Source organism: Nyctibius grandis, chromosome 1 (genome assembly GCF_013368605.1).
Source record: "Nyctibius grandis isolate bNycGra1 chromosome 1, bNycGra1.pri, whole genome shotgun sequence".
Classification (NCBI taxonomy): domain Eukaryota; kingdom Metazoa; phylum Chordata; class Aves; order Nyctibiiformes; family Nyctibiidae; genus Nyctibius; species Nyctibius grandis.
Window position 1 is genome coordinate 61,315,937 of NC_090658.1, and position 26,035 is coordinate 61,341,971.

The 26,035-nt window shown below is 40.3% G+C and overlaps 1 protein-coding gene across 1 annotated transcript in view; it reads left to right on the forward strand.

Annotated features, from left to right (window-relative positions):
* SYNJ2 (synaptojanin 2) overlaps positions 1 to 26,035 on the forward strand; it is a 68,048-nt gene that overhangs the window by 21,496 nt on the left and 20,517 nt on the right. The window contains exons 4-14 of the mRNA XM_068397462.1: positions 1,871 to 2,096; positions 11,212 to 11,295; positions 13,139 to 13,200; positions 15,773 to 15,869; positions 18,886 to 19,058; positions 19,469 to 19,550; positions 19,766 to 19,915; positions 20,013 to 20,178; positions 21,541 to 21,732; positions 23,834 to 23,918; positions 25,161 to 25,301. Coding sequence (XP_068253563.1) covers positions 1,871 to 2,096; positions 11,212 to 11,295; positions 13,139 to 13,200; positions 15,773 to 15,869; positions 18,886 to 19,058; positions 19,469 to 19,550; positions 19,766 to 19,915; positions 20,013 to 20,178; positions 21,541 to 21,732; positions 23,834 to 23,918; positions 25,161 to 25,301 — 1,458 coding nt within the window. The remainder of the gene's footprint in view (positions 1 to 1,870; positions 2,097 to 11,211; positions 11,296 to 13,138; positions 13,201 to 15,772; positions 15,870 to 18,885; positions 19,059 to 19,468; positions 19,551 to 19,765; positions 19,916 to 20,012; positions 20,179 to 21,540; positions 21,733 to 23,833; positions 23,919 to 25,160; positions 25,302 to 26,035) is intronic.

Genomic DNA, 26,035 nt, shown 5'->3' on the forward strand with positions numbered 1-26,035 from the left:
TGTACTTCTGTCCTATTTGTGCTCATAAAGCAAAGAAAAAGTATTTCTTGTTGTGGTACGTATTGGTTGAGTGGAAAGGAAAATGCACAATGCTAGGTTTTGTCTTCTCTCGGTGGGTTCACTGATGATGTAATTCAGTTTGTTTGCTTTACAAGTTCTGGCAGAATGCTTGAATTCCTATTTTTTTCTTTTTTAACAAAAAGATAGTCACACAGGAAACATAACTGTACTGGAAATAGATGAGAGTTATGTGATGTAGGTGGAAAATAACTGGCAGAGTTGAATGTGGGTGTGCTGCTAGAATGTGTGAAAAGTCTTGTGGCCCAAAGTAGGTGAATATTAAATAAGCAAAAAAGTTCATAATGGATGATAAATAAACATGAGAGAGCAGTTCATTCAGGCTAAATAATCTTTCTATCTATGATGTGATTTTGACTGCTAAGATCTAGTGTTTTGAGTTTAACTCAGATATACAAAACTTGCTTTCAACTGTGATAATTATTCATCCCTCTCAAAAACTTTACCAGGCACATCAAGTCAGACACATGGAACAGAAATGGGGTGTTCCAGTGATGAAGCTCCTAGAGTGGCAGTGTCCTTTAGTAAAGAAACAAACTTTAAAGCAACTCTTTTTACCTGTACTGTCTTTTGAAACTTTTCTTCTTGGAAGATAAGTATTTGAACTTTCCTTCTTTGCTGCTTCTGGCTAATCTAGGAGTAGCCCTTGAAGAGATTCCATTCTCCTGTATGTTGTAGAACTGGGATGAATGGTGACAAGATCACATTTAGGGCAAAATTATGTTCCAAAGAAAATTTATCTTGAGGCAGTTGTGTGATATGGGAAATGTCAGACCAAACAATAGATTCATGAGAAAAGTAAACAATGGGATAAATAGTTACATGATGAAAAGTGTCAGATGACCTTAGTTACAAGCAACGCAAACTGTCTGTTAAATGAACTGCAACAATAACAAAATTCTACTGGAATTTGTCTGAGTGAGGACTTCTTCTGTGAGTAGAGCTAGGAGAAGGAGGTGGAAGAGATACCAAAAATTGTTTTAGAGCTGCTTTTTTAGTTACATACTTAGTTTAAAAAGTAAGAATGACTTGCACCTTTTTCAGAGAAATGCTGTACTCTAGAAGAACAGTTCTTCAGGGATTTCGCTAGATGTAGTAACTCCTGTACAGATCTGCTGTTGAGCAATAAATGATCCTAAAAGGGATTTTCTTGGCCCTCATCTGTGACTAAAGGCATATTTTGAAAAATGAAATGAGGAAAACCATCATAATAGAAGAGATTAGCATCACTGTTAACCAGGCATGACAGGTTTCTTGGGATGTTGATCTTAAAATAAATTGAAGGTTAAAACAGACATTCCTCTTAATTTTAGTAGCACATTTTGCAGTATCTCCATTGACTTATGGGTCCAGTTTCTGCTTGGAAAATTTTTCCTGAAAATCCTCGTGGATTTTAAAATGTCTCTTCATCCTGTAGTGTATGCTGTGGTCTGGGCAGTACTGTTCAAAAAGTAATTAGCTTGACAGCACTGTAGTTTGTGAAGAAGATTACTAAATATAAATGTATTTCTGGAGCTGAAAGAGGTGGCGTTTGCATCTGAATTTGTAAGACAGAGGTACAAGATACAAGGACAGCACCTTGGTGCTGTGCTATTCAAATCTGCCATGTTCACTGTAGTAGTTCACAAGGATTTCTTCCTGGTATTTCCTGGTTTTGGGTAAAGTAAAGATACAACAGAAAAGGGGTCACAAAACATTAATTGCTTAAATTAGTGATTGTTGTGGGGCAGCACTCATGCCTGTCTATCTTATTTTATTCAGTAATGTATCTGTATGATGTTGAATCTTTCAGGAACCAGCTATTGCATGTGCCCTTCAAACACTACCAGGTGAACTGCTCTGACTGGTTGCTGAAAGTGATCTGTGGTGTAGTGGACATTCGCACTGTTTATGCTTCCCACAAGAAGGCTAAAGCCTGCCTCATCTCTCGCATCAGCTGTGAGCGAGCTGGTGTCCGGTTTCACATTCGAGGCGTCAATGATGATGGGCATGTGTCTAACTTCGTTGAGACAGAGCAGGTAAGCGGATATATCCAATAGCTTTGAATAATTCAGTCCACTCAAGTGTAATTGGGGCAGAATTTCCAACAAGAATTAAAGGAGTTCAGCAAGTGTTTTTTCCAAGAATATTTAAAATATTATTGCATGACAGATCTATTTGTTCTCGTCCATTAAGCGTTTATTTGCGATATGTTCTTTTTCTGTGTTTCTGACTTTACCATGCACACAATTTTCACTAATACTTTTGATTTTTTTCCTGAATGTGAAAGTCTGGCCCTTTGATACTGTAGTGAAATATAGACATGGGTTTTTAATCCACTCAGAGAGCTCTGTGTGTTAATTCATGCAAAATCAACATGTGTAACAATAAGTTTTTCGATTGCATGAAACTTGCTTAGAATTATCAGTCATGAGGCCCATGTATTAAACAAAAGGATGTTTTCAAATCTGTTCCAGAATAAATGTCACACTTTTGTACATTCTGCATACATTTTAAAGTACATTTTTTCTAAAATTCATCATGTTTCCTATGCTATAGAATGTTGGAGAAGAACTAATTTGAAAGATTTTCCGTAAAGTAATGGTCTCTACACATAGTTTTTCTTTCATTCATTTTAAGTATCTCTCTTTGTCCATACCATGAGGTTTGCTGGGCTATCCATTGAAGGTCCCTTGCACTACAATGGTATAACTGTCTACACTGAGTGTAAAAGAATTTGCTTAGGGATGCTGGGGGTGGTTTTCAGCAAAGACTAGAGCTGAGATTTGCTGTTGGCTCTAAGGAAGTCACTTAGAATAATATAAAATCTTATGGTCATAAATATTCATGTTTCAAGTTACTCCTGTCTGCTTATTGGATTGAAGCCATTACTTCTTTGTACAGTAAGTTTTTCAGCTATAAAATGAGGGTGATTATTACCTTCCTCCCTCACAGGACTTTTGCAGACCAGTGAGGACAACAGTTATAGAAGTTAGGTAGTGTATGCTGTGCTATGGTGAAGAAGAACTCTCAGCGCTCAGATACATCATTCTAGTTAAGAGGAGGCTGCCCAGCAGAGGAGCTGTGTTCGCTGGGAGTCAAATCATCTTTGGCTAGTAAAGGAAACAGAGAAAAAACACCATCTCCTCAGAGTCAGGCAAATTCCAGCGCAACTCATTTTGGAAGAGACTTTGCTTTATATTCCCCTTTGCTTTGTGGGGGATTCTCTCCAGTGAGAGGTGGTATGACACAGTTTTTATACATACATGGTAAAAATCTTATTTCCAGCTGATACTGAGACAAAATATATGGGTGAAATGCGTTCAGTAGGCTCCCTTGATTGACACAGCCAAACAAAATAACAGAGTCAGTTAGTTTTATTACACGTGATTTAGCTTACTACCTTGAAAGTGAACAAAAAGCAGTGGACCCTGAAGAATCTGAAATCTTCTGTGCCAGCTTAAATGAGTGCTTTCTTATTCAAGTATAATCCCTTTTTTCCTTTTTGAATAGAAGTAGTAATTACCAGCAGTCTGAACCATCATACAGAAATGGACGTGTCTGTAAGCAGAATAGATAAATGGCTGGTAGTCGTTTTTGACGAAGGGCAAGGATCTGCTCCTAAAATTTGATTGTGTTCAGTGTCTTCTAGGCAGATCTACAAAACTCTGTATGTAGCACAGATTGTTTTTATTTGTGTATGTATGTGTCGATGTATGTGCACCTACATATAATGAAAGTAGATTGCTTATGTGATGCTCCTAAGGGGATGCTGGTGAGACATCTCTGCATGACACAGTGAGTGTAGCATAGACGTACTTAAGCTAGCTGTGTCATTACTGGTTCCAGAAGAGTTACAGCTGTGTCATTGTAGGACTCTGCCTGACTGCTGAGGGTGCCATCCCCCCTCAAAAGTGCCCATACTTTAGCACTAGTATTTCCTCATGGCATTGTGTGAGTGTAGTGGCTCACACTCAGTGCTGTCATTTCCATTATCCCGCTGCATGAGGTAAGCATGCCTTCAGGCACCGATTTGTCCAAAATCCAGCAACGTTTGGGTACTTTCAAAATTTCCTCTAAGATGTTGTCTTGATGGTGCAGCTTTAACCTCTTCACCTGGTTCTGCCTAAGGACACATGTAGAGCTACTTTAGTTTTGACAGTGCTGCGTTGCTCAGCAGAACACCTGGAGGAGTTGCAGACTGGTATTCTCCAAGTCTGCTGGTGAGGTTTGATCCCCAGAGTTTTCATCAGGAATGTGGGTGGCTTTTTTGCTCGTGTCCCTCCTTTTCCTGGTTTGCCTGCATTTTCAGTAGGCTGGCCTGGCAGCTTTCCACTTAGTGTTCAGGCTTCCACAAATTCTGCTTGTTGGATGCCAAACTCTTCCCCTGCAGTGCTTGGGTTTCTAATGTCAGCCTCTGAATTCTCTGCTAATAATTCTCTTTTGTGCCTCTGCTCCAAAGCAACTGCAAGTCAAGTCCTGCAGCATCTACATCTTTCTAGAAAGTCTGTTCAATTGGGAGATGCAGATAAGTCTGCTCACCAAAAAGTGGTATTTTTCCCCTGGAACTTGGGAAGAGAAAAAGGGACATATGCCATTTTAAGTAATAACTTGGTACAGTCTGCTATTTTAGTTGAGTGCCCTCTCATGAGCATTAGTGCAAAGTATGTTACTCAGGATTTGAAGAATGTTCTCTTGCTGAAATGCAGAGGAAAGAAAATGTTAGAAAGAGTTGTCAGCTTTCTTTCAGATCAGTCTCACATTTGTGGCACTGCACTTCTAATTATGGGAAATACTTCTGCTATCATGCTCACTAGTTGGGTCAGAAGTAACTTGTTCTGTTTAATTACATTCCTGGAATACATTAGGTTGCAAATGATTAGCATGAAAAGTAAGATGGCCTTTGCATCCCAGCAGAAAACCTGAGGATTGGCTCCTGGTGACTGGCAAAACAGTACTTGGTTGCTAATGCTTCCCTTAGCTGGGTCTGGTTCAGGCTCTTCACAGGAACTGCTGCGCTTTGTTCTGGTTCAGCCAGGGGCTGCCATGAACTGGGAGGACTGAAGGCTTTTGAGTGTTTTGCAATTGGGTGAGCGAAAGCACAAGAGTGAAATGGTGATAGGGTGAAAGGCTCGAGTGGGTTGAAAATTATAACAAGGGTTTGCAGTTTTAAAGGACTGCATGTTTTTGTTTGGTTTTTGTTTTTAAAGAAGAAAAGAAGGTTGCTGTTGCTAATGGTGATAAACACTAGTTTTACCAAGCTGCATGTCCTAAGAAAGCAAAGTTGGGCTAACCACTGGGATGCCTAAGATAGAGTTCAAGCTGACATCCACTTACCATTAGGAAGGAAGAGTCCTAGAATAAACTCTCTCCTACTTTCATAGTAAACTACTGACTAATGGCCTATGAGCTAATATCTTGGCTGAGTAACATTTTGTTTCTATTTGCTGCAGCCTGTACAGTATAATGGCATGCTGGCTGTGTGCTTTCATGGATAAATAGCACCCTAGGATTCTGAAAAGCCAGGACTTTTCCCCACTTTGTAGGAATGACTTCTAACATTTTTCTGTTTTTAGAAGAGGGAGAAACAATTAGTCTTATCTCCAGGCAGCTCTTTTATGCATAGATGATATGCTTTTGTCTCCCACTGAGTTAGCCTTGTGGCATTTTAGCTCTGCAATGAGTCATTTTTTGTGGGCTCCCTTAACTGCTGTGACTCACAGCGTTTGAGAAGGGGGGAGAAGTTAAATATTTCACTTCACTTTTGCTTTTCAAAAAATAAAGCTACTGGTAGATCTTTAAGATATTTGATCATTTGGCTTGCGTCTTTACAAACAAAAAAGAAGAAAGAAAAAATGGTAGGAGACACTTAAGGAAAAACAAAATATGAAGGGAAAAGAAAAGAGGGCTTTTTTGAAATCCCTTTAGCATGTACTTCCAGATTTGCTGTCAGTATTTTGAAATGGGATGGTAGCCCTTTCTACTTGCAGAGTTGCAGTTAATCCTCAAGTAGTTTTAAAATCAGTCTCTATTTCCCAGTGATAGCTTAAATGCTTCCCCTCACCCTTTCTTCCTCCCCAAGTAATCTCTTAAAGTTGAGACTCTATTGCATTCTTTTAATTCTTTTCTGCTGATAGCACTGAGAAACAAGCGTGCTTTCTTCATTTAGTTTGTGTGCCTGTCAGTTTACATTTCAGCTCCTCCCCCATTTATCCTCTAAAGAGTTGTGCTAAATTCTCAGTATCTTTGTATGTGGCTTATGGGAAACAACTCTAATTTATCAAAGATAAATGAATGATTTCAGTTGTTTTCCCCTTCACGGAACTTTTCAATAAAGAAAATGGAAAGCTTGACAAAGCATTAAAAGGAAGTGCCATGAATTTGGATTAACCTTCCCTTTCTTCCAGTTTAAGAAAAAAATATCAGGCATGGATTAAGAAAAATGATCCCTATTTCACAATAACTCCTAGACCGTGTTGGATAGCTCTCCAGGAGAGGAATGGATGCAATCATGTGGTTAATTTATTTTCTGGATCAAGTTTTAGTATGGCCCCAGGCAGGGCAAAGAGGATTATTTTGGCAAGTATATCCTTGGATCCCGTGGTCTGAGCTGAAGGGACTCAGAGAGGTATGTTTAGGCCATCTGTTATCCGTGCTCTGTGTGGGTTCTGTGGCAGAGCTGGGGATCCCAGAACAAGCCACGTGAATATCTGTTTCATCATGGACTGTATCTCCGTGTGCCCCTTGAGTCTTTAATGAATTTTGCCTTTTGAAGTTGTGACTGGATAATTATTTCCTTCTAATGAAGCTGAGTGATGGAGATTAGTGAATAAATTATTCCAAGTGCTGAATGGGCGCAGCAGACTGGGATTAGAACACCAGCTGGTTAACGTAGATGTTTGCTTCTTGCTCAGAAGCTTACTAGCAGTAACAGTGCATGAAGCTTGTTACCAGGAAAGATCCTTGGATCACAGGGGCAAGGTCTGTCCCTATGCAACAGAAGAGAAAGATTGAGAAATGTCCTCTTGAACTGTCAGCACTATCACCCTTGATCCTGGAGTCGGAGGAAGAGACCACAAAAAGAGTCTAAGACAACAGAAGCTGAAAGAAAAACGTGGCAAATTCTAAGACCAGAGGTCAGAGTACAGGCAATGTATTACCAAGGCAAAGAGGTCCTACGATGTTGTCTGATGGAAAACTGCATGAAATATGTCTGAAAATCCATCCAGCTAACTGGATTGGATTGTTCTGTGGGCCAGACCCTTTGAGATTAATGAAGTAGTCCTCAAGTGTTTTGAGGATTTGATAGGAATGAACATTCTCCCTGGGGCAACAACTTGCTGTCATTTTGGACCTAAGACAAAAGATAAGACTCCACAATAGTTTTATGAAGCCCAAAGACAGAGACTTAGTAGTATGTATCAACCCTAATCACAAAAGTGTTGTCCAAAATGTAACTGATTGTTGTTGAACTTTTAGAGGAAAACTGGTGTGATCATCTTGGATGTATTTCTTGTCCATGAGTTAAGAAAAACAGAGGACAGGAAAATTCTGGAAATAAAGTGCTGTTTATATTTTTCTTTAAGTTTCTTTTCTTAAATAACGGTTCATCGTTTGTGTAGTGCCTTAGAATAAGAGAAATTGATCTGCTAGAGGACAGGGTAATAAAGTCAAAACTAGAACGACAAAAAAGTGTACAGATGTGTGCTTGCAGAAAACATGACATTGTGAACAAAAATGATCAAGGCTTGGAAGAATATGAGAAAAGAAATTCTGTACTTACCCATGCATAAATACTAGAATTGATTAAGCAACAAAGTTGGAATCTTTTACTTACGAGTGTAATTTTAACCTGGATGTATTGTCAGTGTTTATTTAAGATTTTAACAAATGGGATTTCTTACAGTGTGTATGGGTGTTAAGATTATGTCCATTCCTGAACTGGAAGGTCTTCTGAGTCTGTGTCTTTCAGCCAGCTTCCTTAACACGTCTGCTGGTGGGAAGGCTGTTGCCACTATTATTGTAAAGTCAAGGGGCATACATAGAAGGCGATGTCAAGATCAGGGGTCATGTTCCTTGGAGTGGTGAATGAAGGATAGTGGGTATTGCTGAAATTCAGGGGAGATCTGCACAGCTGCAATGCTTAATGAAATGGTTACAGTCTGTTTAGGAAGGAATGACTGGCAGAAAAGGGTGTTATTAAAAAATACTAGGTCTTTTTCCAACTCACTGGCAGCTTGGAAGAAAATTATTTTGTATTTATCTGGGTCACGAGAATGAGGTGAAAGGATTGTGAAAGACCACAGAATTGCTCCAGAGAACAGAATGATGAGCCCTGTAAGTGAAAGGAAAAAAAAGTGGTAATGGGAGAACTTTCTTGTGAATGACTATGTTGGAGAGGCCATGGTCCCAGTTCAAAAACCTCATCTGAATTTCTAAAAGCTACATGGCAATGTGCATAAAAATGTCAATTTCTTTTAAAATGCCCTGTCGTCATAGGGGAGTTTTGTATTAGACCTCATCCTGACAAGGATGTAGCCCATCTGGTGTGTAGCCCATCACATCAGGGTGTGGGCATCCTGTTTAGATCATAGGAATGATCCCCAAATAGTTTGAGGTTTTTTTGTTGGTGTTCAGTTCTCCAAATGGACAGCTTAATAGAGCAGAAAATAGTTAGAAGAGGACATGGGTGAAAACCAGTGAACAGAAAATGTGAGTGGTAGTAGTAACAAACATCTGTTAACTCTTATGATATTGAATCACTAATAAGTGGAAATATGAGCATCTGTTAATGCAGAAAGGCAGAAAATGTTTGGTCAGTATTTTTCTGTATTTGGCATAAAGAAGGCAGGTTATATATTCATGGTCTGTAACTGATGAAATACTTTCCATTTAAACTGTAGCTCAGGAAGATGTTAAACTGAAGGTATTAAAATCAGAATTATTAATATTATCTTTTAATCAGTGGGTCTAGAGAATTTGCAGCTGGGACTTTTAAAAGATCTGGCCAAAGAGATACGTGAGCTGTTGATTTTTCAGTTAGTTATAGAAACAGGTTGTTCCAGAAGATTGTAAAGAAAACTGATACTCTGTAGGAAGCTGTTTGAGTGCCCAGATTGTACTTCATGTAAAGCTTTGTCTGTATTCGTCATCATTAGATGTTTCATTTCTTCTCATTCATTGCTAAGGTGATGATTGTTGTCAAATTTTGAAGTGAGCCAGTCCTGACTCTTTTTTTGCATAGATTCCGGACCTGATCCTTGTTTAGTATGAGTCAGCATAATGCTGGGGCTGTCAGTGAGCTACACAAATTTGCTTTACCTTAGAATTAGCTCCTCTGGGTTCATGACTGTGAGTGAAAAGATGATTCAGTGTTTAGAAGTCACTGACTCATCTTGGTACAACCTGTCTCAGGGAGGATGTGATAAAGAGGAAGAAGGTGGGCCTGCTCACTCCTCCTGTAGTCCAGCTGCAGGACAAACTCTTCTGAGTACGGAAGTGAAAGGAAAAGTGCACCAGTATGTTGCCATGGTAATTAGCTCCTGTGCTCTGGTACCAGCAATGTTTAGGAAACTTTACTGGGAGAGCATGTTTTAGAGCCACCTTACTCAAACTGTGAGGCAGACCTTATAAGAAAGTTTCTCTGAGCAACCCCCTCTCTTGCAGGAGGTTGTGCCTAGGATGTGATGCAACAAAGGTTCTTAATTCATTGGTGTGAGGCTAAAAGCATCGAAACATACAGTTTTGCACTAAATCTGGGCTAGCCATCATTCTAACACTGACATTCTGTCCTTGACGAAGCCACTTAAATCTTTTGTCTTTGTGAAATGGGGGTAGTTGTAAGTGCTCTGCAAAAATATTGTAAAGATTAGTTAGATGAAACTGGTGACAGGATATTTAAATAGCCACCTCTCTGGTGTAGCTATACTACTTCTTTTCACACATGTAGCTCTCAAAATTGTACATTGGTAGTGGTTATAAAGATGAGAGGTCAAGGTAAATGAAGGCACTTCCCCTGAGCCACCCAGCCAGCACATCTAGTGGCAAATCCAAAAGCACAAACCACATTACAGCTGAGAGTAACTCATTTTCATGTTCTTTTCTGTTTTGGGAGCTACTAGCCAGCTGGCAGCAGCTGCGCTAAATGATACGATGCAGTTAGAGAAGCAGTTACCTGGATGACCTGGATACCGTTCCTCCACAGGGCTGCAGAAGACTCATTGTCACGCATGAGATGAGAGATGCGTGTCGTGTGTCATGTATCCCCCCTGTGGAAAACAGCCAGGATTCCACTACTAAGTATAGGCCAGGGGAGTGAGCTGGGCTTTGCACAGTTGCTGTGTGGTCGTACTGAATCTGAAGATAGTACGTTTTGTGCTAAGTTAACATATAATGTAACACTTTGCTTGGGGGCTGGTGGAGGGGGAAGGCAAAGGGGAAAATCAGTCTTTGTTCTTCGCATAGATTTAACTCAAAATAAGCTTGTTAGCAGTGATCATAAGAACAAATACTAAGGGAGAGTTTGAGGTCTGGTTAGGGAAGGAAATGGGGAGTTTGGAACCTCTCGCTGTAAACCTCCAGGAAAAGAAGTAATCACATGCTGTTCACCGTATCTCAGAATGGGAGTGGCAGAGCTGCTGGTTTCACTGAGATTTATTTGGACACTCTGACAAGGCACAACACGCAGTGAAATAATAAATAGTAAATAAAGCAAGAGATAGGCTTATCCCACACCTGACATTACCCATCATTGGTCCCAAGGAGCAATGACATTTTGCACAGTTAAGTTTTGTGAGAGAGACAGAGGGAGAGTATATGGCTTGTCTTCCTGAGTGTCTCCACAAGCAGATCAAATCCATCTTCATTGTGGATGAAAGATTCCTTCCTTCTTGTCAATGGTGGCATTTTGAATTTTCTTTTATTTCTGGTGAGTAGTGAATTGAATCTGTTGTGATGACATGAAAGTAAATACGTTGTGCTTTGTTCCACTGCCTGTGAGACTATGGAAAAGTGGCTGAGCGGTAAGTGGATACAGTGAGATACATGGTTTACTTTTTTTACCCTTTGAGTTCAGTGTCTTAAACTGTCACCTGATGAAGGGGTCATAGACTAGATCGAACTGCAGAACTCCTTCCCTTTATTTTACTTTTGCAGACAATTTACTTGGATGATGACGTCTCTTCCTTCGTGCAGATCAGAGGTTCTGTTCCACTGTTTTGGGAGCAACCGGGGCTTCAGGTAAACAAATAATCAAAAAGCTTACCTTACTTATCTCTCTTGCTACTTGTAATTTAGAAGTTACATAAAATTTAATTGTTGTTTTAAATGAGCTGCAAAGTCCATACCGTGAAAATGCTGAGCTCTTTCATTTTAGATTTACCTTGTAGGAAATTTTGCATGTTTAGATGAACAGAACTAAACCAGGCAAATGGCTATAGTTAAGTTTAACGTTTCCATGTGTTCATGTGCTTCTACAGGGAACTATTTGTAAGGGACTGTGTCCTCATGTCCTAAGCTGAAGCTTACAACACTATCTTTATAATATTTCCAGTTTGATTTGGAATAACCTTTCCTTCTGAATTGTCTGGTTCGCTTGATGATACTGACCTCCACAATAAAACTGGAGTACCTAGGTATACCAGGAGCTCTATAGGAGCACATTGCCTTGAAACAAAGTGTAATGTCTGCATGGTGTGTTTGCTAGATTTCAGTCAAAAGGATGATGGTGATCTGATATGATCTTCTGCAAGGCAGAGATGTAGGGTTTCATCAGGAGATTATTGCATCAAGCCTAGTGGGTTACATACGGTCTGTGGTTTACAGTTATATACAGTTACAAGCTCAATGAGGATTATCCTAGCACTCTTTGCATTCTCTTAACAGAGGGATAAGCAACTGGAATGAGTATGCAGATATATGCGTATATGTTAGCAGAAAGTATACATAATATAACTGTTTTTTTAGATACTTCAGAAGTTACTTGATACTTTTTTATCATTAAATCTAGCACCTAGATACCATTCAGAACTACTGGATTTAGTGCAAAAGGAAGATAAGTAAAAGATCTGCGTTCCCTCTGTTAGCACCATCCAGTGCAATACTTGGTTCTTTTTATAAAGCAGGTCTGCTCGTATGGTTGTGCACATCCTGCCTGTGGTGTAGCTGTATCCAGCACTGTAGTTCTGTATATTATGAAGCCATAGAGCTTTTCCCCAAGTATTTTTTGCTAGTGGGTAGCATCTCTAGTTAAACAGAATTTTCGTCTTTTTAGTAGGGACACAGTCTGCTTTTTTGCCTAATCTGGATTAGATTATGCAGCTTTTGTTTATGTTGGTGAATACTCGTAACTCTTATTCCTTCGATGTAAGTGTGCTGGCACTGATGTTAGAAAGAATTGCATAAACCAACCTCATGAAAAACAAAGGAAGGTGATGAAGTACAGGAAACAATACATGACCTTATAAATAATTAGCAGTGTAGTTTTTGGAGAGGAAAGAAGCCTTCTGCATACTGTAATAACAGTAGCTAGCATTCAAAAGGAGCTTGAGGCTACTGTTGTTATCATCCATTTTAAAAGTCCTATTAGATTCATGGCACAGGATTTCATCCTTTGTATTTTCAAAGGACTGTTCTGATGCTTTTTAGTTTCTGTAAATAACGAAAGATGCAAGAACTCAGGACGTGCAACCCATGGACCTGACATAACTGCAGCCTTTTCTGCCAAGCGAAGGGCAGGAAGAATGCCAGGCACACAGCATACTTGTGTGAGGCAGTGTGGGGTGTTTGCTAGAGGAAGCTGGTGAAGGGATGCGATTTGTTTGGCCATAAAAGGATGTGTAGGTATCCTTTTGCTTAATGATAATCGTGTTTTCATTTGTAATTGTAAATGTTGTTGTCTAATAAAAGCTGTGGCTTTTGTACTAAGGATGTTATCTGTGTGGGTGTGTGGAGTCTGTTAGAGGTGTCTGGTGCTGTTAGAGAGATGTTTTTTTCTGAAGGAAAAAGGGAGACCTCTAGTGATTTAGGACTCCAGCAGTTTAAGAAGTTATTTCTGTCTTCTCTTTACAATATTTTAATTTAGGTGGGTTCTCATCGTCTAAGGCTTAACAGAGGTCTGGAAGCTAATGCTCCTGCCTTTGACAGGTAAGCTTCATTCCACTTCGGCGATAACACAGCAGCCTGGCGTGTGACCAAGTTTCCACAACTTTATGCCTTCCTAGTAAATCCTGAGAGATGTGAAGCATCCCTGCGATGACGTAGCCAATCCCCCAGGGTGTTGTGGATTATTAAGTGGGTTTACTTTATTTATTCACTTATTTTTGTGCATTTTCCTTTCTGATTTCAATGGTAATTGAATTAGTTTGGTCTCCTGGCTTGTTTCTATAAAAGCTCAGAAATACTGAGTGGTATGCAAAGGAAGGTCTGTGTACCCCTTCGTGAGCCAACAAATGTGAATTTACGCTTAAGGTACACAGAACGTGTTCTTTACCACTGTAACCTAGGTAATTAAAAAGTAAACACTGCTTCCTCTCCAATCTAGATTTGTTTTCTCTCCCCGTTGTTTTACTGCTATACAGAAATAAGAGTGACTTATTCTATGATCAGTGTTGTATGATGCTGTCATGCTGATGCTTTTCTACTTTACCCAAAGACTGGCTTGTAAACCTTTTTAAACCATTAATACTCTGCTTGTCAGCTGGAAACCATTAAAAAAGCCATATGTTAGCTTGTTTCTTTTGAATGTCTCACTATGAAGTGCTGTCCTTTAAGGGCAAACTCCCATGGACAGTGGTGGGAGCATTGCCTGAAAATGACAGGAAGAATTTGGCCCGTGGGAAATTTTCAACTTGTAAGTGCCAGGTCATGTGATTAATTTCTGTTTTGATTTGGTTTTGGCAAATCAGATTTTATGTTGATTTGGGGTAAGGCCTCTTAATTCCTTGATTTCATTTACTGCAACTGTTAGCAAACACGACAGTAGCGACTGTTAATCGTTTTGCAGCACTGAAGACCCCAAATAGGCATTAGAGTCTAAAGGAGCTATGCACTGTAGCAGTCCCTGCTCTGAAGGGTCTTAGCCTATATTCTTCAAGCTTTAATAAGACTCTTAAATCCTTCTGAATTCAAATGCCTTTAAAACTCATGGTCTTGTGGTCATCTGGTGCCACAATAACTTGCCCTTGCCAGTGTCCCTGAAACTCCATCTTAGAGGTTTGCATTCCACAGAAGAGATAATTTATATAAGAAGAAAACAATAACTTATTCAGCATCCTCTTGTGTTGCACAAGACATTGAGATTACCTAAGCAAGGAACAACTTCGTAACACCGTTTAGCTCAGACAATCTTTTCTCTCTGACCCTGATGCAACTGGTGAATAGCTTTCTTGTAAGAAACATGAATATGATGATCAGCTTGCACTATTCCTTCTTTCCGTTGTGCACAGTAAAGCCTTTAGGTTAGACGAAGTTAGGTTAGGGCTCTCTCTGCTTACAGACCTGCAAGAGACAGTCCTTTGAAAACGGGCAAGGAGTAAGTGACTGTTTATATAGAAAAAGGCACTGAAACTTAAGAACCTGCTACAGCTTTTCTGAGAGTGTTAGAGTGGATTTAGCCTGTTGAGAAGGCACTGTGAGAAGCAAATGATAATCTTGTCAGTAGATCTTTTTTGTCCCCTGTCCCTGAGAAATCCTCGGAGAGCTCTGCTTACAGTACTCAAGCAGGTGACCTGAGCTTCAGTTGTTTTGTTGGAAGGAAGCAACATTGGCAAAGAAGTAGGATCTTGATGCTGGGATCAGAGGGGTGCAAATGTATGGGAAGAGTTGGCGTACAGAGAACTAGTTGCAGAATCAGGAACGCAAATAGCACCAGAAAATATATTTAGCCATGTGTCTTGAAGGCTGATAACTTTTCCTTTCTTTTCTCCCCTTCCATGGTTTTCTGCCAACTTGAAAAAGATTTTTTGAGTGGAGAATGGGTGCCTCTTCATCTGGCTAAAAGTTCTTGACTTGAGGGTCCCTAAATCTCAGGCTTTGAGAGACTGGGGATATATGCCAAAAAAATAATCACTTGTCCTATTTTGTATTCTTCCTGAAGAATCTGGGCTAGGCCACTTGGCTAAAAGGACCTTTGGTCTGATTCAGCACAGCAGTTCTTATGATTACTAACCTTCCTGCTTAATTAAGTTGAGAGTGAATGTCTCGATGTTGCAGTAGATCAGAGATGTTTGAACCCTGTCGCCTATGACATGTGTTTGTGCCTCTCTGGCCTTGGCACTGGAGTCCTAGGCCCCATTGCTGCTGCTGACTCTTTGTAGGCTCAGCTCTGCAAGATCCTGGGCAATTCCTGTTGAAGAGTAATATGCTTTTCTCTCTTACTGTCTTTCCTATGTAGTTCCCAGGCTGGCAGCCAAGAGGTAGGAGCATACAAAGAGCAATATCAAAGCTAACAGTGACATAAAAGATCTGAGGCCTGTTTCCTAAGATGTTTCTTTCTTTAAGCTCAGTACAAAATGCTGTGTCCGTTAATTGCATACTTTCACCATTTGTACTTTAATAATTGATTGCAAGGAAACTGAGGAAGATGCCTGTAGCTGCTGTGGCTGAAACTTTCTGCTGGATGGAACAACCAGTGATCTCTATTTCTGTACTTTGAAAAAGGTAGCAGGCAACATAACATGGTTTTGTTAAGTACCTATTATGGTTACTTTTTCTGTAGGCATATGATGCTTCTGAAAGAGCAGTATGGAAAACAAGTGATTGTTAACCTGTTGGGAAGCAGAGGAGGGGAAGAGGTGCTCAACAGAGCTTTTAAGGTAAAAGCAATGATTTTTTTTTTTTTTCTTTTTTCTTTTTTTTTTTTTAAATTGATGATTTCCCCTGAGCCTCCATGTTCTTCTGTTTGCCTTCTGGCCCAGTAGGTGATGAATAGTATATCTAAATAAATGACGTTATCTCTTTACTAGATGTTACATACTAAGAGAATGGTGCTTCATAGTCTCATGGCTTAATTTCCAGCACTGCCTTCTTGCTTATTTCTTCACACATTTATGCACATTCTCTTTAGCCAGACTTTAAAAAAAAAAATGCTCCAATTCTCCTAAGAGTAGTTCACATTTGCAAAAATGAGTCAGCTTTGTCATAGTATGTAGTCACCTATGCAGTCAGGTGACTCAGGGGATTGCCAGAACTGCTTGGGGGCCAGGCCCTGACCCTTGGCTCACTGAGTGTAAGCAAGCTGTCTTGCTCTGATTGTAATGGGAAATGGCTGCCTGAGCACCAGATGACAGTCTGATGTATGAAGAGAGAGGTTTTCCTGGCCCCTAAATGTCCCTAGGCATAACTAATACCTGAAAGCATCTGGGTTGTGCTTTCAGGATGTCAGGCATTGTAGAATTAAAGCTGCACTGAGTTCTAGTGCAGTGTTGTCGTGGCCAGATTTTTAAAACTAACGTGTACTTGAAGCCACAGATTGGCACTGAGTGGGATTTGCAGCAGTGCATAGCTGCCTGAATCTGGCTGGACGTTGATGGAAGTCTGCCTCCTAAGTGCCTGTTGCTTTAGAAATCCGACACAGATACTTTGGAGTATATCTTCCTAAGAATAATATGAAGAATGGTCTAAGTATACACCTGTAGTAAGTGATATGTATTTATCATTGATACAGAATGATAGAACAGTTCTGAGTTCAAATGGTTACTGTGTGAAACTAAGCAAAATGAAAATTGTAGTTTAATAATAGTTCCTGATTTGTTTCCCTCTTTGGAATAATGTACTCAAGACAAGGAGCATACTGAATTTCTGCATGACACAAATAAGCCTCTATAATCTTTTGATTTCCCTATCTCTAGAATAGTTTTTATAATTTATTTTGCAAAAACATTGAAATTTAGGGGTAAGAGATGATCACTTGCAAAATGCTCAAATAACTTATGAGGATACAAATCTGACTTTTCTTGTTAATTTAATACTGATATTTTATCAAACAGTCGCATTCTTGAAGACATTGTTCTGGCCAGTATCATACAAACAGAGATTAAGACAGAAACAGGGCATTTCTAGAATAAAGACCTTGCATTCATTCATTTATTTTCAATAAAGATCTGTTTTAATCGTTAAACTTTATTGATGTTTTAAAATAAATGAATTATGAAAGCACTCTGTGAGCTGAAAAAATTTAAACTGACAGCATTGGAAACTGAAGTTTTGTACCCCTTCAAAACAACCACCTCTTGGTCTTTTCTTTACCTTTGTGTTTTAATAATGGATGCTTGGAAAGAATATACGGTTAATTTTTACTTTGATGATTTTAAAGGGCTTGAATTAAAAATAAAGTAATTCATAGGGGAATTATTAGGAATGAAAACCTCTCTCCTTTTCTGTCATTGATTTCTTTCTTTTTTTCTACATCTTCCTTTGCTTGTATTCCTTCCTCTTCTCCCAACTCTTGCTGCAATCTTAGTAGTTCTTATCAGAGTTGTTTCAAAATATTCTTGTAATTACTGCTGCTGGGTTCCCTTGATCAGAATGTCACTGCTACTATTTGTTTATGCAACAGGAACAAATGAAAAATTGTAAATGACCAACTTACCTTCAGCTGTTACCTGAATCAGCTGTTACCGACCAAAAATCAATAGTGTTCCCAGTAACACTGTTCCTCTTGTAAGCATCCCCTATAACAGATGTAATTATTTTTACAGTAAAAGCAATGCTGTATTGTAGAGTTAGGAATACTCTGACAATGATTTACACCAAGGCAGTGGGTAAATATCATCAAACACATTTTACTAGTGCCAGCAGCTGTAAAGGCAAGTTGAGGTGTCAAGAACAGAGAAGCTGATACCAAATGTTTTGGCTTTTGTAACAGTGTAATGAAATATATTTTGCACATCTCTCTCCAAACACAATGCAGGGAAGGCTTAATGGCTTGCTTGATACAATTATACTGATGTAACTGCTGCATGTATGCTTTTAATGTAATATCAGAATTATTTTATTCAGTTTGTGTCACAATCTAAGTGGAGAAAAGCATCCATCTCTTGGGATGAGAATGTGCGGGAGGGAAGGGAACAGACAAAGGCTTGCATAGTTAGAGTTAACAGTTCTCTCTAGCTTTGTCATGGAGAGCAGGATGTATTATTGTTGTATCTGTTACAGATACCTTAATGAAATTTGTGGTGATTACAGAAATGCATGTGAGGTCATGGAAATTGGAGCTGAAATAATGAGGCTATTTGTGCCTTTTCCTTCACTCTTGTGGTTTACCACAAACATTTTATAGTATGTTTACTGGGGCATCCTTCCTTTCTTAATTCCTCCCCAGGCAGCCTCTACTTAAGTTTAGGGCCACGTTTTCCCATGTCTTGGCACTTCAGGAATGGTTATAAAAAATATATCCATGCACTGTTATGCTCTTCTACCTTAAGCAGCTCTGGACACCCTTCCCATCAGGGTCCTGGTCCTGAGCCTGCCCAGAGCATCACTGTTGCTGTACTCCCTCGTGCACAGAGGTAGCAGCCCACTGCTGCAGGACTGCCACTAGCCAAGGTGCAGACAGCAGCAATTCTGAGGTGTACTTTGCAGTTGCAGTTTGAGTTCCCCTGCAGAAAAATTGAGGTCTAACAAACAATCCAGTTTACTTATGGAAAGAAAACAAATACTCAACTTCAGTTGCTTTTTTTCATGTCTGGCCTTTCAAAATTCCTTATGAACTTCTCAATATTAAAACAGTGATAAACAGTCAAAGTTTAGTAATGATAAAAGCATGCTTATATCAATCCTTACACTGTGGCTTGAGCAGGATTTGTTTTCCTTCATTCTGTATCTAAACAGAAACTGCTATGGGCCTCTTCCCATGCGGCAGACACTCCCATGATAAACTTTGACTACCACCAATTTGCAAAAGGTGGGAAAACTGAGAAACTGGAAAATTTGCTGAGGCCTCAGCTGAAGTTACACTGGGAAGAATTTGGAATCTTCACAAAGGGCGAGAATGTAAGTCCACGGTGAGTGTCCCTGCCTCTCTGTCCCAGCATAGCCAGGCACCATCTGTTCTGGCCTTCCCAGGTTTCTTGCTGTGATTAAACCATAAGCATAAATGACCATCTTGAAATACAATTTTGAAACAAAATGTGGTCTTGGTACTAAATAGATTATTTGGCTTAACTGCATCTCCATTGTTTGGAATCGGAAAATTACCAGTGCATGGATTTGCTAATACAGTGTTGCAGAGGTAGTCAAGTAATTAGACATGTTAATGGCATACATTGTGCACAATGTGCTTGCACTGTCAAAATGGGGGTGGGTATATTCAGGCTGAACATTTGATGATCTTGTTCAATCAGCTCATGATTAGATGTTATTTTAAAATAATGTACCTTTTTTTCCTCCCTCCTCTTGTGTTTGGTTACCAAAGTCAGCAGACAGGTACCTTTCGAATGAATTGTTTGGACTGCCTGCGTCGTACTAATAGTGTCCAGTCCTTCATTGCACTGGAGGTGAGTTTGTTGGAGGACCTTTCATGGATGCCTGTACTGCATACATTGTCTGTCCCATGGGAAAGACGGGAAAGAAGGCATAAGCCTCAGTGATACAAGTCTGTCTTGCCAGCTTTATGATACAGAATGGTGCTGGCTGGAACACTTAAATTGAGGATAAAAAGCAAAAACACATTTAAGAACAATTGTTTTTTCTCCTTCTGCACCTAATCCAGATCCTGCTTGCTCAATTAGAGAGCCTTGGGTTGAATTCTAAGTCTATAATTGAGCGCTTTGTGGAATCTTACAAAGTGATGTGGACTCTCAATGGTCATAATCTGAGCAGAGTATTTACTGGCAGTCGTGCCCTTGAGGGGAAGCACAAGGTAAAGAAAAATGGCAAAACTGTTTATTCACAAGTAAAGAAAGATGTCCTATTTACTCTTCAGTGTCACTTGCACTGATGATTCCTGTCTGATGTAGGTTGGGAAGCTCAAGGATGGCGCCCGCTCTGTGTCTCGCACCATTCAGTCAAATTTCTTTGATGCAGTAAAGCAGGAAGCCATCAAGTTGCTGCTCATGGGTGATTTCTTTAGTGAGGAATATGCAGACAAAGGCAAGATGCTCATGGACCATACTGCACTGCTGGGTAAAGCCAGTGTAAATCCTTCTCTTTTCTTTTGTGTCTGTTTTCAGCTGTCAGATATAAGCAATTGCACCCTTTTGAAAAAAGCTACTTTTGCACAAAACTATTGTTTAAAACACTGATTTCAAGTGACCATAGCACAACTCTGTGTGTTTTAATTCCACTGTGCTTATTTCTCATAGTTTGTTTTGGACCTCTGAGTATGTTTGTCTGCTGTTTGATGATGATCTCCTCTGACAGTTTAGAGGAGTTGGACCAGAAGGAAAGATTTTAGGGCTATATTCCCAATCTGGTCCTGCCTGAGTTTTTCTTGAGAAAGTCTCGAGCTGAGACGTTTTTATCTCCTTAGTTTTGGCCTGCAGTTTGCACATGCTTTTAACTGCTGGGATCTTTAAAGGCACATTTATGTTGTTATGTTGGTTCATTCCCTGCTTTACTCTTCTTCAAGTAATAAGCAAACAGTTTTTTTCGTTCCCTTAATCTTTTCAGTTTAGCCTACAGCGATCAAGCATGTCACAAGAGTAATAGCTCTGATAGTCCACAACATATGCACAGTTGTCGGCACCCATCTAGAATAAACTAACTTAGCTCTCTTTGAGAAGATACTTGTGTGCAAAATACAGGATAATTGCACCCACAAACAGTATAAGGGGGTCAGTTTGCTCTAGAGAACGACCCGATCTTAATAGGATATATGTGAACCGTTCAGCGCCACTTCAGTCCTGGGGCTGTTCCGTGATGCGGACCACAAGAAAAATGTAGTTTTTCTATGCCTGACTACCAACGCAAATCAGGTAGCTAAAGATTAAGGTTACCTCAGTTGCTCACGCAAAAAAAGCACACTGCTAATTTTCCGTACTCATCAAAAATAAGTGAATATAGCAGTTTTCTGTGAGGAATTTTGACCAGGCTAGAGAGCCACGACAGTGCTAGTTTTGGACTGATGGAAGACTGTGTTGCTCTTCACCTTTCCCCCGACACTCTAAACTTAGGGCTTCAATTTAAGTCATAACTTGACATGCTCGATCGCTGTAGGCTAAGCTGAAAAGATTAAGGGAACGAAAAAAATTGTTTGCTTATTACTTGAAGAAGTGCAAGAAAACATATGCTGAAAGTGAGAGACCAGCCCTTCACAAGCTTTCAAAGGGTGCCTGGTTTCTGGAAGAGAAATTGCTGACATCCACCCTAGTTATCTGGTAGTTATTGCCATTGCTATTGGAGTTATTCCTTAGCTTTTGTGTTGTTGCTACTAGGGTAATGTCATTATTTCACAGTGACTGTGTCGCTGCTGTCTGTACGCTTTCTGTCCTTTTACAGCACGTTCTTCTTTTACGCACCCTCTTTTTCTCTCCCCTCTTTTGTCAGTAACTCCAAGTATTCTGAAGGCCATGTCAGAGCGTCAGTTTGAATTCACAAGCTTCAAGCGTGTTCGTGTTGCCACGGGGACCTGGAACGTGAACGGGGGGAAGCAGTTTCGAAGCAACATCCTCGGTACCAGTGAGCTGACAGACTGGCTGCTGGATTCTCCCAAGCTCTCTGGAGTTTCTGAATTTCAGGGTAAGACTTCACAGTCAAAATATGTAAGCAATATTTGCTGGCATCTCGAGACAGTGAGTTGGGACACAGGGTTTGACCAGCAGTGCATCTTGGAGGGCATTTTCTGTCAGTTTTTAGGGGTGTATTCAGCTCCATGTAGACTTATGCGGCCTCCCTCCAGCAGTGGAATGGTGTGTGAAGGGCTCCTGACAGAGCTACTCCCGAGTCTATGCCACGTGACTCTGTTTTGAACCTTCAGCAGGTCAGAATTCAGAGGTCTCTTTCACACCATCGTGGGATGTATCTGCCTGTTCTGCACCCCATATTTTGTTTTCTTCTTCCATATCTGTGTTCTTTCTTCTTCATTATGAGCAGGAGCTGCATACTTAGGTGCCCTCAGAATGTCTCCTTGGTCTTTATCTGGAGCTAAACGTATCTGTACTATCTGGACTCTGAGATTGTCTGGAAATGTTACTATCAAAGCCTTCAGACAAAAAGATTTATTTTGTTGAAGGCAATTTCCTTTATTAGCAGTATAGAAAGCTCTTGTGCTTGTGGCTTGCTTAAATTGGCTGCTGAATTTCTTATTTACAGAACAAGGTCAGGTACTGTAATTGATTTACAGATTTTATTAAGGAAAATGAAAAGTGAATGTTCTGTCATTTAAAAGTTCAGTGATTGCAAAACTATGGCAAAACTTGTGTTTTCGTTGTTACAGTGGAACATTTTGCTTCCTGCAGGCATCACAGAGATAGTCCTGTGCCTAACTTTGAAGATCAGGAATTCATTCTTCAAATCCTTGGCTACTTCTACAAGTTGTCTTGTTTGAACCCTTAGTGCTTGAGTGCATGGATATGTGTTTAGGTGCAGACAGCTGTAATCTGAGGAGGTTAGGTGGGTTATTGGTCTAGTCTGTTTCAAAAACAGATTAGATGTGCTAGCACGTGATGATGCCCATGGTATTAAAATTTGTTGAGAGCCTGTCGTGTGCTAGCCTCACCAGGCCTTCCCTTGAGGGAACCAGAGGAGCAGGACTAAATGGTACAGGCAGCCATAACATGATAGGTCTAAGCAGCTTCTGGAAGGGAGCTGAATTATGTGAATGGGCAGAGCTAGGGTATGACCATGCAAATGTCTGTGTTTGTGATAATGTCAGTGCAGTGCCTGGGTAAGTGTTCAAAGACAAATGTCCAAAATTATTAATGGCAAATACACATGTGACAGTGCCTGTCATGTTAAGCCAGTAAAGGAGGTTAGCTGTCATGTGCTAGTTTCACCCTTGTGGCTACAGCGAGTTGCTGCATATTTTACTTTCCGTTCTTATTTTCTGAGGCAGGTCTGATTTAGGTTCCTATGGTTGTCTACTATTTAGGTCTTCATGTTGAATTAAATTCCTGTTACCTTGGGCATATGACAGTTTTAAAAAAAATAAAATCCCTTTAGGCAATGGACAGATATGCTTCACACTATTACATGAGAGCATTTGATCTTTGGTGTTTTAGCAGGGTAATATCCACAGGCGTGGGCCAGGGAAGGGAGAGTCACTGTGCTGTAGAGTGACCTAACCTAACCTTAAGTGTGAGTGATCTAAGAAGGACTCGAAAGAAAGAAGAAGAAACTTCGAAGGCTTCCTTAAACTAGTAGATAAATTTACTAAAGGCATTGAGAGGGAAGGGACATACTGGTGTGTGGACAGTAAGTACATAGGAATCAGTGTCAAAAAAAAAAAATGGAAAAGGAAAAGCATGTTGGGTAAAATGACAAGTGGGTGAAGCTTGGTGGGTAGTGAGATGTTGTGGCTTTAGTGATGAGTGGGGTGAGGGAGAAAGAACATTGAATATTTTCTCATCTTAACTTTGCTACAATATGATGCTCTGTTCTGAACTGCTTCCTGCAAGAGAGATGGAGACCAACTGGTGGGAGAAAAGCAGGAAAAAATTTCAGAGGAACTGCAGGGGTTGTTTTGTGAGATTAGATTAAAGGAGCTATGAATATGTATAGCTTGGCAGGGGATACACAAGATAGAACTACAGGAACTATCTCTGGCAGAAATTAGAAAACAAGTCGTTAGAAGAAACAACAAAATAGTGACTCTTGTATGACTTTTCCCCCTTGCCAACAGATGATGAGAACTGCCCTCCTGACATATTTGCAGTGGGATTTGAAGAGATGGTTGAATTAAGTGCAGGGAATATTGTGAATGCCAGGTAGGTTGAAAAAAAACCAAAATAACAAAAAACCCACAAACCCCACAAACCTCAAAGCAAAAAACCCAAACAAAAGAGCACTCTCTCCCCCAAAGGAACCAGCCAAGCAAAAGCCTCCAGACTTGGGCTTTGTATGGTCAGGTGCATAGAATACTTCCTTCCAAGTCTGTTGCTTGTAACCATACCTGGAAATATGTTTGCCATTAACAAACGGCACTGGGATGGCGTTGAAAGTGCTGTTTCTCTGTGAAGTTCTGTACAGTAGAATACATTGTGTTTTCTAAGTCTCAAGTTTTTGTGTTGGCAAAGAAGGATTCTGATGGTTAACGTTGATTTAACGCTCATTCTTAAACCCCTGTCTGATGTTGGAAAAATGTGTTCAGTGACTACAAAAATAATTGACATTCATGTGGGAATTCTAAAATAAATGAAGTGTCTCTGTGGCTAATTTTATTTGTGAAAATTATGACTAGAGAAGGAGTTAAAGGCAAAGCTTGAGCTTGGCTCATCAGCATGTACAGTAGATGGTGTATACCAGTCCTTTTGAATCTGAAGGAGGAATAGGGATGAAACCCTGAAGATAATGTTTCCTATGCTGATTCGTCAGGCTGACCAGTTAGTTGTCTGTTTTGGGAATGACAAGTTACAGCAGTGCTTAGCTGCTGGGCTGGCAGTGTGTCTTCATGTATCAGTTGCCTTTGGAGACAAGAAAACGCTAGTTCTGCAAAAGCGAAGGTATATGCACCCAGCCACAAACCTTCAGCTAAGAACAGCCAACAGCTGGGCATGGCCAGTCATCTCCTAGTCGGAGAAGATCCAGAGAAGATCTCCTCTTCACTGCGAGCACGAGAAATCTTACAAGTCATGAGACTGACATTGATTTGTTTTTATGGTTATGATTACTACAGTCAGCTTCCAGTTACCCCCAGTGAATGGGGATATCAAACGTCACGTGAGCATGGATCTTTCTAAGCATAGCAGACAAAGTCCCTCTCACATCCAGAAGCAGGATAACTGTATTTGTGCACTGTGCCTGGGCTCACTGACCCTCCTAACTCTGGGCTGGCTCACAAGGAGGTATTATCTGTCTCTGCCATGCATCCTACAGCACTTCCAGTTCTGCAGCCAGCATGTGTACAGCCTAATGGATGTCTGTAAACCTAAGGCATGATTAATCTGCTCATTTTATTGACTGTATGTGCTTTGTCTTGATTCCATTAAATGATTTTATGTTTGTTCCAGTACAACGAATAGAAAAACATGGGGAGAGCAGCTTCAAAAAGCCATTTCCAGGACTCATCGCTACATTCAGCTGACATCAGCACAACTTGTTGGTGTTTGTCTCTTCATCTTTGTACGACCCTATCATGTCCCCTTCATCAGGTAAAAACAAAACAAAACAAACAAACAAACAAAAACCCCAACCTGTATCTGTAGTAACATCTGCTGTTGGAGTGTGGCCAGAGAGAGTGGGTGTGATTTTTCAGCTTGGTGTGAATTAATGCAAACCTGGATTCCGGTCTCTGCTTGGTGTGAGAGAGACACATGTTTCCAGGCAGCAGTAGTCTGGAGTCCATCCTTCTGGGTAGTGCAAAGGCCAGGCAGCCCCGATATCTTCCTCCAGTTCAGCTGAGAAGCCGGGCATGCTCCAGGTGGGCAGTCAGGGTGTAGCAGCTTGTTTGGGTGCTGTCTTTCTGGAAAAGGAATGACCTGAGCTAGGAAGTCCAAGACTGTTTGGAGCACCAAGTGAAGGCAAGTGCCTGCTTCTGCCCAAAGGGCAAGTTTTACTTTCTAACCCTCTCCTTAGTGTTTCCGTATGGAAACAGAGCTGGTTCTAGGCCTGAAAAGAATGATTGAAAAGGTGGAAGGGGAGGTGGAGGAAAGAGAGCTAATTTTGCCTCCGATATTTTATAGGATTGAGAGCTATAAGGGCCCATTAAGTGTTTGTCTCACCTAGATGTCACAAGAACCAGAACTGTAGACAGAAAGGTGCAGAGCTGTGTGTCCTCAGCTTACTAGCACTGATGTCCTTGGAGACTGACCAAACTCCTCTTGCCCCTAGAAGATCCTCGTTTTTATTAAAGAGGAAAGATAAGAGTACCAAGCCACAGGGATTT